The sequence below is a fragment of the Macadamia integrifolia genome, chromosome 14, assembly GCF_013358625.1.
Source record: "Macadamia integrifolia cultivar HAES 741 chromosome 14, SCU_Mint_v3, whole genome shotgun sequence".
In the NCBI taxonomy this organism is placed as follows: domain Eukaryota; kingdom Viridiplantae; phylum Streptophyta; class Magnoliopsida; order Proteales; family Proteaceae; genus Macadamia; species Macadamia integrifolia.
Window position 1 is genome coordinate 21,094,829 of NC_056570.1, and position 13,689 is coordinate 21,108,517.

The 13,689-nt window shown below is 38.0% G+C and overlaps 1 protein-coding gene and 1 long non-coding RNA gene across 7 annotated transcripts in view; both read right to left on the bottom strand.

Moving 5' to 3' along the window:
- Positions 1–2,447, bottom strand: LOC122062007. Its single transcript, XR_006134767.1, has 2 exons — positions 784–2,447; positions 1–647 (listed from the first exon to the last, which is right to left on the bottom strand). It is a non-coding gene; the product is annotated as an uncharacterized LOC122062007 (long non-coding RNA).
- Positions 2,448–2,882: 435 nt separating this feature from the next.
- The window catches only part of LOC122060881 (protein LNK2-like), a 25,447-nt gene continuing 14,640 nt past the window's right edge, over positions 2,883–13,689 (bottom strand). For 5 of the 6 annotated variants that reach the window (XM_042623986.1, XM_042623983.1, XM_042623982.1 and 2 more), the window contains 8 exons: positions 12,694–13,054; positions 12,491–12,617; positions 11,985–12,306; positions 11,778–11,867; positions 7,919–8,650; positions 7,679–7,836; positions 3,325–3,735; positions 2,883–3,211 (listed from right to left, as the gene is read on the bottom strand). In XM_042623986.1, the coding sequence (XP_042479920.1) occupies positions 3,351–3,735; positions 7,679–7,836; positions 7,919–8,650; positions 11,778–11,867; positions 11,985–12,306; positions 12,491–12,617; positions 12,694–13,054 (2,175 nt within the window). In that variant the 3' untranslated portion in view covers positions 2,883–3,211; positions 3,325–3,350. The remainder of the gene's footprint in view (positions 3,212–3,324; positions 3,736–7,678; positions 7,837–7,918; positions 8,651–11,777; positions 11,868–11,984; positions 12,307–12,490; positions 12,618–12,693; positions 13,055–13,689) is intronic. The other variant, XM_042623988.1, reaches the window with a different exon arrangement.

The window sequence follows — 13,689 nt, forward strand, 5'->3', positions numbered from 1 at the left end:
TAAACAAGGTTGTATTTGATTAAATTTGAATATAAAATTTGATACATGACTAATCCATACGAAGATCAATAATGTCATGACTGGCAGGGCTCTTCTCATCTTCACCAATAGGTTCAAAAATAGTGAGGCTCTTAGCAAGCCGATCAGCAATTTTGAGAGAAAGAAGAAAAATTCCTCAACCACTTATTCAATTTTTTTTAAATGTGGATGAGACATGTCTGAATAGATGGGACAAGTTGCCCTTGGAATACGACAACAAGCTAAAGGATCTTTGCTTGCTTCTTTCTTCGAGCGTTGGGATTTTTTCTCTGATCCTTTGGACTTCAGGGAAAACTTACTCCATAGAATCCCTACCAATAGGTTTTCTATCCACAAAAATGGAGAATCCTTATTCCCCAATAGAGATTATGACTTAAAATATGCGATGAGAATAGTTTTGCCATAAAATCAAAACTCTAATATGTTTATATAGAAACTTGACAATAAATAATATATAAAAAAAGATCATACCCAGTGCACAAAGCTCTCACTGCAGCGAGGTCTCGGAGTGGCATTGTACAGGTTTATCAATGGTAGAACACAATCTTACCAAATTATCAATAGCGGTATGCCTATTGTGGACCATCCCATCGGTAGTCACCCACTGACTGAGGAGAGCCACATACAATTACACATACAGATCAAACTCAATTTACTGACATCATCAGCTGTAAAAGGCCATGACCTTGTGATGTATCCTGCTTTGCAGGGTCCTAGAAAGGGTGGAAAGGAAACTGTCCTAACCTGTGGTATTTTTGCACAAAGAATCCTGTTCTCAGAGACACACCTGTCATCACATTTGCAGCTCAAAGCCCTTAGCACTGCACCAAGCAACAACTCTTACAGGATATAAATAAGGCCATACTTAATATGACAACCATCAAAATGTGTAACTCTCTTTTCATCATCAACAACAACAACAACCAAAGTTCCAACTGATCAATACTTAACTGAAATAAAAAATAACTTGAAAGAACGAAAGTTTACTTCTATATACCAACAAGGGAAATTTATTGAAGTTAAAGAAAAAAAAAACAAAACAAAACAAAACAAAAATATTAACGCCTTGATGTATAACAAGAGAAGTGTTTTTATAAACCTCAGTCTTAGACCAAAGATGCAATATGGAACTACCTTTACAAAAACTGCAAAAAACAACTTAAAAATAATTTTCCTTCATAGAAACATATTCAATATGTCAGGTAGGTCCACAACAGAAGCTCTCTGCTTATAGAGGAGGCTCATGGAAAGGTACAAAGATATCAAGAAGGATCTCCATATAGCATTTATTGACCTTGAAAAAGCCTATGACAAAGTCCCTAGAGACTTACTCTAATATGTTCTAGTGAAGAGAGGGGGATCGAGTAAATATATGGAGATAATCAAAGATATGTATGAGGGGGGTGACTGGTGTGAGATCTGTGGGAGGTCTGGGCAAGGAATTCCCAATTATGATTGAGTTACATTAATGGTCAACCATAAGCCCATATTTATTTGCACTTATTGTGGATGAGCTAACTAAGAACATTCAAGACAAGGTCCCATGGTGTATGCTTTTTGCTAATGAAATTGCCTTGGTGGATGAGACAAAAACAAGGATTAACAATAAGTTAGAACTATGGAGATCAACGTTGGAAATAAGAAGATTCAAGATTAGTAGAACAAAGACAGAGTATATGATGTGTAATTTTAGTAATACTATGATGGATAATGACATGGTGAGAATTGAGGAAAAAGAGATACCGCAAAGTGATTCCTTTAGGTATATGGGATAAATTATAAACAATGACGGGGACATAGGGGATGTTTTACAGAGAATTAAAGTGTCATGGACGAAGTGCAGAGGTGCAACAAGTACTGCGTGACTAACGTATCCCTTTAAAGCTCAAAGGAAAGTTTTATAGAACTGTTGTTCGGCCGGCTATGATGTATGGAGCGAAATGTTGGGCAGTCAAAGAGTGTCATATTACGAAGCTTTGTGTAGTAGAGATGAAGATGTTAAGATGGATGTGTGAAAAAATTAGGAAGGATAAAATAAGGAATGAAAGTATTAAAGCTGATCTAAGAGTCACCCCTATCAATGACAAGCTTCGATAAAGTCGTTTGAGATAACATGATCATGTTCAACAAAGGCCTAGAGACGCCCCCATAAGAAGTATTGATATGCTACCGACTGATGGAGCAAAAATAACTAGGGACAGACCTAAAATGACCATAGGAGAAGCCTAAAATAACCATAGAAGAAATTATGAGAAATGACATGCATAGTTTGGGTCTTATACCAAGTATGACCTTAGATAGAGCCTATTGGAAGGCAAGGATCCAGGTTGCCGATCCCATTTAGCAGATGGTCTCCTGACTTGCTGGATTGTGCATTTTGCTCTTACTTTCTTCTTTCATCTCTCATCTCTCCTTCTCGTCAATTTTCATTTTCACTTCTCCTTTCATTTCCCACCACCCTCTTCAGTTATGCGTCTCTTCATTCCCCCCCCCCCGTCTCTGTTTAAACCACAATGTTTAGACCACAGTTTTTTGTGGGATCCATGAGCCACCCCATTAAGTTGGGATAAGGCTTAGTTTGTTGTTGTTTTAGAAAAATATTCAATGATAAATTAGTAATGATCAGGAAAACTAAAGATAAATACTGTGAATTTGATCAACAGTTTAGCAGAAATCTAGCATCACTTTTTTTCATTCCAAGGGATAACCACCTATTCCCCAATCCCCACTGTCAAATAGGTAAAGACTGTTTGAAACAACAAACTTTGGTTTCATTAATATCTACTGTTTGGATTATCAATATAGTCTTTTCCTAACTAAAAACATGATGGATATTCATAGCATTTCACAAATAGAACCTGTATTATAAGACATCAGCATCATCGGTGCTCAGAAGGACCATAAAGGGACTCATCTAAAATATAGAACAAGCCATGTCTGGTAAGTTGAAGTTTGCCACCTCGATGCAGTAAGTTGAACTCAGACAGCATAATAATCACCTACAGTACAATAGTTAAGGACCGAACCAGTCTCTTTTGGACATAGGATACATAAAAGAGAATCACATATACAAATAACTAGTCAACTCCATTGCTTCACAATTTAAATGAAAACCTCTGTTGAAGCCATATTTGAGCCACCAAAAGCCTTTACTCAATTAAGATACAGTTGTCTGACAATGAAAGAAAACCTCCTCATTAGCAGCAGATCCGTAAAATGATGCATGAAAAAAAAAAAATATATATATATATATATATTAATGTAAGAGATAAAGGAAGGAAATACCCATAATGGTTTTCAATTCATTTTCTTCATTGTGGGGCTTTAACCTCCATGACTCCACCAACTTCTAGTTCATTGTTCAATGCGTCCTCTGGAGTGTTTATGTAAGGACTGCCTGTAAACTTATCCTCCTCATGCTGGGGCTCAGGGAATGTGCCGGGTGCTTTAGTTCCTGGGTGACAGACACTTTTCTTTTCAGTTGAGTTCTCAGATAGGCATTCCATGGGTAGGTTCAGTAGGCCTTCCATTCTGGGCTCACATGAAAGTTTATTGGGTATAGGTGGTCCGGATATCTCACCATCATGGACAGGCCTTGCAGATGATTCTGGAGGCTGGTAGAAGAGAAGATGAGCCACAGTACGATCAATTGGATTTGTCTCTGTTTCCGCATCCAGCCTACTCAGAGTGATAGACCTGCAATGACAGAAGTCACAAGATAGAACAAAAGAAAGACAATCAAGGACTCATACATGTGTTTGCAAGCGACTAACAGAATACTAAGATACGAAACATTATCATCCTGGTTGCAAGAAACAGCATTGCTTTAAAGTTGTTTGGAACAAAGTGTCAAGTTAAAGGATCAGGTGTACTAAGGACTATTAGACAGGCAATAGAGGAATCTAGAAATGAACCTTGTTCTTTAGACATGCACGGCAGCATGGGAACATATCTCAATATGTATTGATCACCTTAGACCATTCTAGATAGTTGTCTTGCTTTATAGGGGCTCCCAAGTGTATTAGTGCCTATGTTATCATTTCTTGAATTTCATCCGGCAATTTCATCATTTTCATGCATTTCCATTGACTTCCTAAGCCTCCAATGAGTACATCCACTTCTGCATAGACTAAGTTCCTAGTGAAACCAATTTTAAGAACATTGAATTGCATCTCAGGATGTGTTTACTCCTTGTATCTCTAAAAATTTCTAATGTTCACAATGTTAATCTTAAATGGTTCAGATGCCAGTTACTTCCCCCAGCCACTAATCTTAAATGGTTCAGATGCCAAGTTACTTCCCCCAGCCACCTGAACAAAATCCATCTATGGAGGAACCACAAAAATAACCCCGTCTCACCCTGAAGTCACAACACGGCCCCCAGCTTGCAACTCCCTAAATGTACCAAATCTATCTATCTATATATACATAGTCACCACCTCTAGAACACCACAAAATAGGATTGTAGGAAAAGACTGGTGACACATAAAGAAATATCAATATCTTTTTCCCTCCAATGTCTACTTTCTCTGCTTTACAATTACTAACGCGGTTGTGCAGCTGTCAACAATTCACACCAGACAAATTACTTTTCTAGCACTCGGGGGGACAGTAGCTCTTGCCTGAGTTCCTTTATCTCTTTGATAATTTGTCACTAATACTTAATGAGAAATTTATGGACGTGTCTGTGAATTCTCCAAAGAGAGTAAATAACGAGCATTCTAAAATCAAAACCACACAAGGCAAACAAAAAACATCACACTTTCGTGAGTTGGGTCATTGGATGACTCAGAGCCTGAAATAGCCGCAGCTTGACACTGCAAATTGAGTGCTCAGCTAGACGTTAGTTCATCTAGTAACAAGTGGAACTGGAATGTAAACTGAATAAAAACATATTAAAAAGTGGAATGGACTGTAACTATAGGGTTAGCTACATACCATTAAATCTGGATTTGAGTTTAGAATCCAGATCTCAAGTGTACAGAATACGATAAACGACATGAGAATTACTTTTAGCAGGGTTAAGGTTCTCTTTGGTATAGTTTAAATTTATGTTTATCTGACACAAACATAAGTAGATGTATTCAGTATAATTTATGACCCCTATTTCTCATTTAAATAAATCAATATAAGCATAAATTCGTAATCAGTTCAAGAGTTGTTTATGCTTTATCATCATAAACTGTTAATGTTTGTTTATGTGGGTACGATTAATGAACATGTTCAGAATTGCTACTTAAGTGGAGGTAAAATTGTAAATTAACGAAAATTATAACAAATCATCCTTTTACCTCTCTCTCTCTCTCTCTCTCTCCTCACCCCTGCCCTCCCTCTTAACATATAATATATAATAAATATAAATAATATATCTATTATAATACATATTATATAATAGGAAAATTTACCACGCCACCCCCTGGAGAATGCCACAATGATAAGACCACCCCCTCTGTTTCACCAAATCATTCTCAGACCCCCTACCATCAGTCACAGTTAAGTCAAGAGGTAAAATGACCGTTATACCCTTTTCACTAAAACAGTCATTGTTAAATCTCCTATTCCTCCTCCTCCAACAGAAGCACAACCACTGTTCGCCGCTGTAGAGCTTTCTCCCTTATTAACGAAACACAACTAACGCTTCATTTCCTGTCAACAATAGCCACACTTAGCCCCGATTGCATTGCTCACGTCACCCGTCCAAGGGCGTGAGTACAAATTGGAATGCCCACGATAGGTTTCTAGCTTATTTGAAATCTGTAGAACATAACAGAACAGGGGTTGGGCCACATCCATGGGCTTCATCCAGAATAATGCGGTTCCAGTTCACAGAGAGCAGCACTGAGTTCCTGGATGTAGCACCGTGATGTATTCCTGCTGGATTCTCCTGCTGCTCCTGTTCTTGCTGCTTCTAACATTGACTGGTCTCAGCTTCTAGACCAGAATATTTCACTTTCTTCTTGGTTGGCATTACTTTTCTGTACTCTGCTGCAAGGGTGGAATATACAGTCAGGACAAAATCGCTTTCAAAGAACTCATCTGAACTCTTCTTTCTTCTTTCTTCTGGACCCGTAGTATACCAATACCCTCATGATCCTCATGGGTGTGATCCCAATTATCTCACTCCCCCACTATATAATAGCATCCATGACGCAAAGCCATTCCTTTTGGAATCTAAGCAGAGGAATTAGCAAATCTGGGGGATTTGGAGCAATTTCATCCATGTCCCCTTTGTCTTCTTCACGAATTTCTTTACTCCCAGGTTCATCTTTCCTGATTCTTTTGCGCTCGCGTTCACCTTCTATGCATAGTTCCGCTAGAAGGTCAAGGTCTTCATGGCTTTCTCTCGCTAGAAGATCAAGGTCCCCTATGTCTTCTTCACGGCTTTCTTGGTCCCAATCAGAAACATCATTATCGTCACTAATTTCGATCACATCTTTTCCTTTATCCTCCAGTTCATCTTCTTCTAATGGTTCCTCAAGAAGGTTAAGGTTCTCTTGGTCCCAATCAGAAACATCATTATTGTCACTAATTTCGATCACAGCTTTTCCTTTATCCTCCCGTTCATCTTCTTCTAATAGTTTCTCTAGAAAGTCATTGTTCTCTTGGTCTCAATCAATGGATTCCCTCACTTCCTCTGCCGCCAGAGATTCACGTGGAGAACTTCCACCTACATAGACAGAAGATGATAATACATCCAGGAACTCCTAATCTGCAGAAGATTGAAGCTATTTTCATGGATTTCAAAAGGCAATGCCGCCGCCGTTCGTCGTCGATGCCATCGCCACTGCTCTGAGCGATCGCTGATGGTCCAAATCTTTGGGAGAAAGGTCAATTAGGTCTTGGAATGGGTGAAAGGAATAGTAAATTATTACAAGGGTATTTTAGGTACTTCATATTTAATAAGGATATTTTGGTATTTAAAATAAAATAGAGTTGCTAACATCAGCATATAAGGTATATTCCTCAACTGTGACTGACGGTAGGGGGTCTGAGAATAATTTGGTGAAACAGAGGGGGTGATCTTATCATTGTGGCATTCTCTAGGGGGTGGCGCAGTAAATTTCCCTTTATAACATTATATGATATGATATAAAAGGAAGGGTTTTTTTTTATATATATAATATGGGGCAGTGTTTTCTGTCCATGAGAGGCCCCTGTGCCCATAAACAGCCCCCCTCCCCTAGGAAGGGCACGTGGTCCGCCCCCTGTGTCTGTGGCGCAAGGGCCTCTAACGGATGACAAACTTTGTCTCATATAATATAATACATAATATATATTCTTCAGTTTGGCATACCAAACCTATTTTTCATTATATAATTTATTATGTCTAGTAGAAACTAGTAACCAAACTATTATTGTTTATAGCCCATAACCTATTATCATAGTTGATAATTCATAAATAGGTCATAAATATAAATCTAAATATGCCAAAAGAGACAAAGATGAGATTACACTGACAGCCATCAATCAAGTTAACAACTCATGGTCTTAACTTTTTATTTTTCAAATCTCAGAAATATGACAATATATTTTATTTTTTAGAATTCATGATACACCAAAATTAAATTTTACGTGATTTCACAAACAACAGCTTCAATTCAACATATGTAATATCAGAATTGATTTTTAGAATCTGAACCTGTTGGGACTCTTTGATTCTTCTTTTGTAGCATCCTCATTTTCATCCTCACTACTTTTATTGGTACTACTTGTATCTACAGCACTATGCCTTAGCACTGCACTTTGGGCCAAACGGTACAAGCTATCTCGAATACAAAGTCTTACTCTAACATCCAACTGCAGGAAAAAATATTACTTCAGTAGACATAAGTTGTAACCAAGTCCATAGAGACAAAGTTACCAAACGAGTCACATATACCTTTCCAACTACTTCTTGAAGTTGATCAAGTATTGTTTCCTCCAGTGAACCCCCATCAATCACCATAGAAACTGTATTGGAATCATCTTGTTCAACAGGTGAAGCTAGGTCCAGGGATGGAGGGACTTTTAAGTTTTCTTCAACTTCATTGTTAGTGGCCACAGTATCTTCACTTTGAACCGCTTGCTGACACTTCAGGGTAATAGACTCGTCAGTACAAGTAGCCTGATGAGAGAATTGCTGCTGTTGTTTCTGAATGGCAAGCATTGCCTGCATTTGCTGCCGCCGTCTTAATTTTTCAATCTTTTCCTGAGGTGTCATGATCAAAGAACTGGTTGAAACATCTGTTGATTTCTTTGATCCGTTGGCATGCTTTGATGATCTGGGAGAAAATTCATGACCAACATGAACCTGATGGTGCTTGTCCCTCTCAGGTTGAATGTGTTGCAATGGAGGCATGAATGGAAACTGAGGCACTTGATTTCCATACCCAGCCGGAAAATATGAATGGGAGGTCTGAAGGTATCTCATATAATCATGCCCACTAATCTGTCTTTGCGGACTGAGAACTGAAGTTGGGAAGGTTTGTACAGCAGAGTTTGCAAATTGATTCCCAAATTGTTGAAATTGGTTTGCAGTGGGTGACCAGGCACCACATAATTCTTGCGAAAGTTTCTCTTCACTTTTTTCCTCTGCTTTTATCTGAGATAACAACTTTCTTTGCTTACTTCCCTGTAGAATGAAGAAAGAAGTAGAATAAGAGCTGTTATTTCAAACAGATTGAAGGAATAAAAATAATTCCAAGTTCCAACATGCTTTAGGAAATTTGCAGGTTCTGCTATGGAGGGGACTCATTCTGTCATATACCCAGTCAAACCGTAAAGATGGTTAGTTATGCCACAAGTCTATCTCCCCTTTCTTGGCATATAAATGCACTAGTTTACATATATAAGAAAAGAGGATGTGGAACCAGGTTTTGGGCCTTTTGCAACCGTACCACTGTTTCAAGTATTTGTTTCTATTCCTATGTTCGCTTGCATCCCTCCCCTCACATTATTATTTGGATGCCTTTTGTAGATTCATATAGAACAACTATACATACTTCAAATGAGAAAATGTCATTTGACTATTTTTGAGACTAATCACGGACTATAACACATAACTAAGCATGTTTTTGGTCATTTAGAGTCTAAATTGAAAAACAACACCTATATCCTATTTTAGGGGCAAAGAAACAAATCACCTAACTAAAGGGATAAATAGGAAAGTGACACTATTCATCCCTTTTCTATTTCACTCTTAGTATGATTTGCTGGTTCAACACTTGAAGGGGTGCAGTAATTTGGAGAATATTTGGGTTCAGCTGCTTTTTGAGGGGGTGAAAATTTTAGCATTGTTATGGCTAATAGTGACCATTTGCAAGGAAGAAGATAGAGGTTTGCAAATAGGTAAGTAATTTGTAACGAGCAAGAAACTACTTCAAATTCTTTATGAAGCAGCACTTGGGATTTGATATCATTTCTTTCTCCATTCTAGCATTGATGGTTTCACTCAGGGATAAGAATATGATATCCTCTTTTTGGCCACGGATCCTATTTAAGCACAAGGGTCATATTCTATGGAAGATGCCACCACATACTATCATAGAGGGTATTTGCACTTAAATAAACCAGAGTATTTTAGAACAACAGAATGGAGATTCCTTATTCATGTTACACACTGGTAGATATCTAAAAATGAAAGGAATTTTTGTGGAATTTAAGATCCAGCTTCTGGCATAAATGGAAAAGGTTGATTTGAGTTTAAATCCAGGAGTGGATCCATGGGATGGTGGACCTTACACAGATCTCGATAATCAATTTTCAGCCTCAAATAAGCAGGTTTTAGTATCAGTGTGTATTGTACCGTATCGGTGGGTATCGATATGATACTTAAAAGCAAAAACAACAGTATCTTCCTCGTATTGTATTGTCCAATTTGGATTGATACAGGTAAGATACATTCGGTATGCCTCCTTTAAACCTGAAAGAGAGATATAAAACCGAGAGCAATCAAAAATCATGGAAGCTTGTTTTTCTCTTCAGTCCAAGTTGGGGGAAAGCATCTGGAATAAAAAAACAACCCTAATTTTCACTTCAACAAGTTTTGGGATTTACAATGCTAAAATCACAGATCAGAACAGATTTAAGGGAGAAGAGGTAAATTTGCAGACACTTTTTTTTTTCCCTCCCTCTCTCTCTCTCTCTCATGCATCATTAGATTAGGTATAAAAAGCTCAAATCCTCACATCAAGCTTATATATATATATATATATATATATATGCTCAAAATTGTATTTTGCATGTAGCCTAAGCATATCCATCATTTCTTGACCATTTCCATGAATACCTTAAGGGAACCTTGCATCTCCGATATGATACGTCTCCTTCAAGGTTATCAAGGTGACAAGGCGACCAAGGCGAGGGAGGACAGTAAAAATCAAGGTGACACCAACAAAGGCAATGGCATCGCCTAGGTGATCAAGGCACCAGTCCAGGCTGAGCCACCTTGTCACCAAGGCGACGCCTTGATTACTATAGTCTCCTAAAATCATCCTTCCGATATAATACCTGGTACGGATACTTTAAACTTTCATATAAGTAGTATTCCCTTGTATCATATAGTAGTTTGTGATTCTATTAAACTTTGGATTGACTTCCAACCCATTTCCCCTCTATCATGTGAAACCATGAAAGTCTGTATGTGGTGCAAACATTGTCACCAGTCTCATTTCATTCACAAAACAGTGCTGACATTTATAAATGACACACCATTATTAATCCCTTTCCCTCTGGACCATTGGAAGACAGATACAATCAAGATATAATTCTCAAAGTCAAAGAGACAAATTTCAATTGTATCCAATATGCAGGTGTGCAAGCATGCCAATGATTTTTGTTAGTGAATATATGGGAACATGTAAACCTTATACTCTAGGGTGCAACTTGGGCTGGAAAACCCCAAACCCACACTTTTTTAAGTTGCAAGGCATGGGCTGGAAATCTGTTGGTCAGGCTAATGTTAAGAAATCCCAACCTGAGGCCAGGCTGGGCTGGGAAGGATTGAGGCATTGTGCTCAGCCTGCACATCCTAGTATAGTATATGGACATGTACATATAAATATGTGCCATCACTTAAATTATTTAAAAGAGATTCAACTTGATATGACAGATTCATAACATACTAATATTAATCTTAGGTGTACTAAAAATAGAATAAAATAAAATAGATATTAATCTTAGGTACACAATCACCGAAATAAAGATATTTTCTCAGCCCAACCCAGCCTGGCTCGAATTCAGGCTTCAGGGCTGAGCTTGGGCTGAACTAATGTTAAGACATCCCAGCCTGGGCAGGCTAGGCGAAGCTAGGAATGGCCAGCGGGGCATTTAAGACCTCAGGCAGGGCTGGGTTTTTGAAAACCCAGGCCCAGGCTGCCTGACTTGCACCTCCTACTTTATAAATCACTGAAAAATGTGACACTATTCTTACAATGACGATGACAAGAGCATGAATAAATTCCTGTGCAACCAATTTACAGATTAGGATAAAGGTAAAAAGTAAAACATGGTAATTTCAATCGCTAAACATGACATCTTAAGCAAGGCTTTTGGTGCAAAGACAATACAACTGGAAGATTTGCATTAAGTTCTAGTATATGCCAGCATAGCATTCCTGCTTCATGTAGCCTAAACAAGAGTCCACATTCACATCGAAAAGAATAAGTTTTAGGTTTTTTTTTTTCTGATTTTTTTTTTTTTTTTTTTTTCTGAGTCTTATGATTAGAATGACTTGGATGAAAGATTTCTCATGAAACTACCTTGTCTGCAGAGTCATTCTGGATTGCACGATTTTCACTAGGAGGCTGGGACTTTACAGCTTCTATCTTTCCAATTTGCTCAGGCGCTGTCTGTGAAACAAAACACTTTCTTTAAGTGATTTGATTCTCTTTCACTGTTGAGCAAATTTACTTAACACAATAACAAAAATGGCTAAGAAACAATCATTCAATATATAGCAGTCTTACCTTCTCCAACACTAAGGGCTTACTAGATGGGCAGCTTTGCTTTCCATTAAGTTCATCTACGCTTGGATGCAAATTGTGTAAACCATGAGAACCATGATCATTCATCATCTCTTTGCCAGGGGTAGAAGACTGGTCCTCATGTGGCACGAAGTCCACTTTGAATTCATATTGCTCAGGCTTACACTTCAATGCTCCTAACCCTGAGCTTGGAGAACCAGCAGACAAGGGCAAGGGTTTTGGTGCGCCGCTAATTACATCTGTAGATGACCATAATTCATCTGCATTACCAAGACTTTCATGTCCAAATATTGAATCATCATTTCTGCAAAATATCACTTGTGAGGATAATGGGTCAGACAGATATCATCAAAATTACAAAAAGAAAGAATAGCAGAAGGATTAACATTCTTACATGATTACTCAATTTCCCAAGCCCTCAACTTGATAGGTTTTATATAAGATGATTCATTCAGAGTAGAGAAAAGCATGTAGAAATCCTGCATTACCTAAAGATTTTATCGAGGTCATCAAAACTCCCTATGCTAGCCCAACTATAGTCGAGAAATCCATCTTCTTTATCAACATGCTCATCCACAAACAATTCATGATCACTATCTAGTTGACCTGTTTCAGCTGTTAAGAAACAACATACCTTTAATTTTATAGAGCATGTTAAATCTACACATAGAAGAGGTTTAACGGACATCACCTCTTCCTGAGTTGAAATTGCCGATTTCAGTGATAGATTCTTGACCATTTCTGTCACCATATCCTCTATCACAATCAGCAATTGATAATGGCAAATCAGGCCAAGAGTCCATGTCAAATCCAGGAGCTGAAAATCCTTCATTTTTGTTAAACTGGGAACTGCCATCCAATCTACAGTCAGGAGAATCATTTTTAGGTGCAGTTGTCTTATGCTCTGCAGGTTTAACAGTGTTAGCATCCTGATTCCATTGCTTCTTGGTTTCATCTCCACATGTAACCAATGGCTTCTGTTCATTTTTCTTGGGATAAGGCACAATATGGTCACCAGTCTCACTGGCATCACCCCATATTATGTCTGCAAGCTGGAAGATTAACACAACTTAGTTAGGAATCAATGTAAATAGAGATAACTACAATCAAATCTTAAGTTGATGAAGTCAGTCAGATCTCACCTCAGTTGAAAAAATAAATAAAAAAGGGAGAGGGTTCCCTCAAAGGCAGTGTGGCCCCTACACCTGTGCATGGCCAATTGGAATACTAGTAGAAACATCAACAGAGGCAGGATTTCCACCTTTCATGAGCGGTGGGGCGGTTATTTCGCCCTGCATTGTGTCTGGCGTAGCCGCGTAGGGGCCACGCTGCCTTTTAGGCTTCTTTTCCCATAAAAAATAACGGAAAATATAAAAGAACAGACCAAACATCTCAATTTTGAAACAAAAACTAGATAAACAAGATAAAAAAATTTGGGGCCAATCCAAAAAGAATAGAAAAAAGAAAAAAGAAATCAAACTAATGGCTTAGTAGATCTCAGTAGAAAAAACTGAAATGCAAGGTGCAAGTATTTGCCCAAAACAAATTTATTAAAAATGCAAAAAGAAATAATCTAATAATAAGACCCAAAAATACTATTTATCGGAGCAGTTGACAATAGAATCCCATTTTTCCCATTATTTTTGTATCCATAATAGTGCGAAAAGAAGGCCCGGCTCCAAGTTGT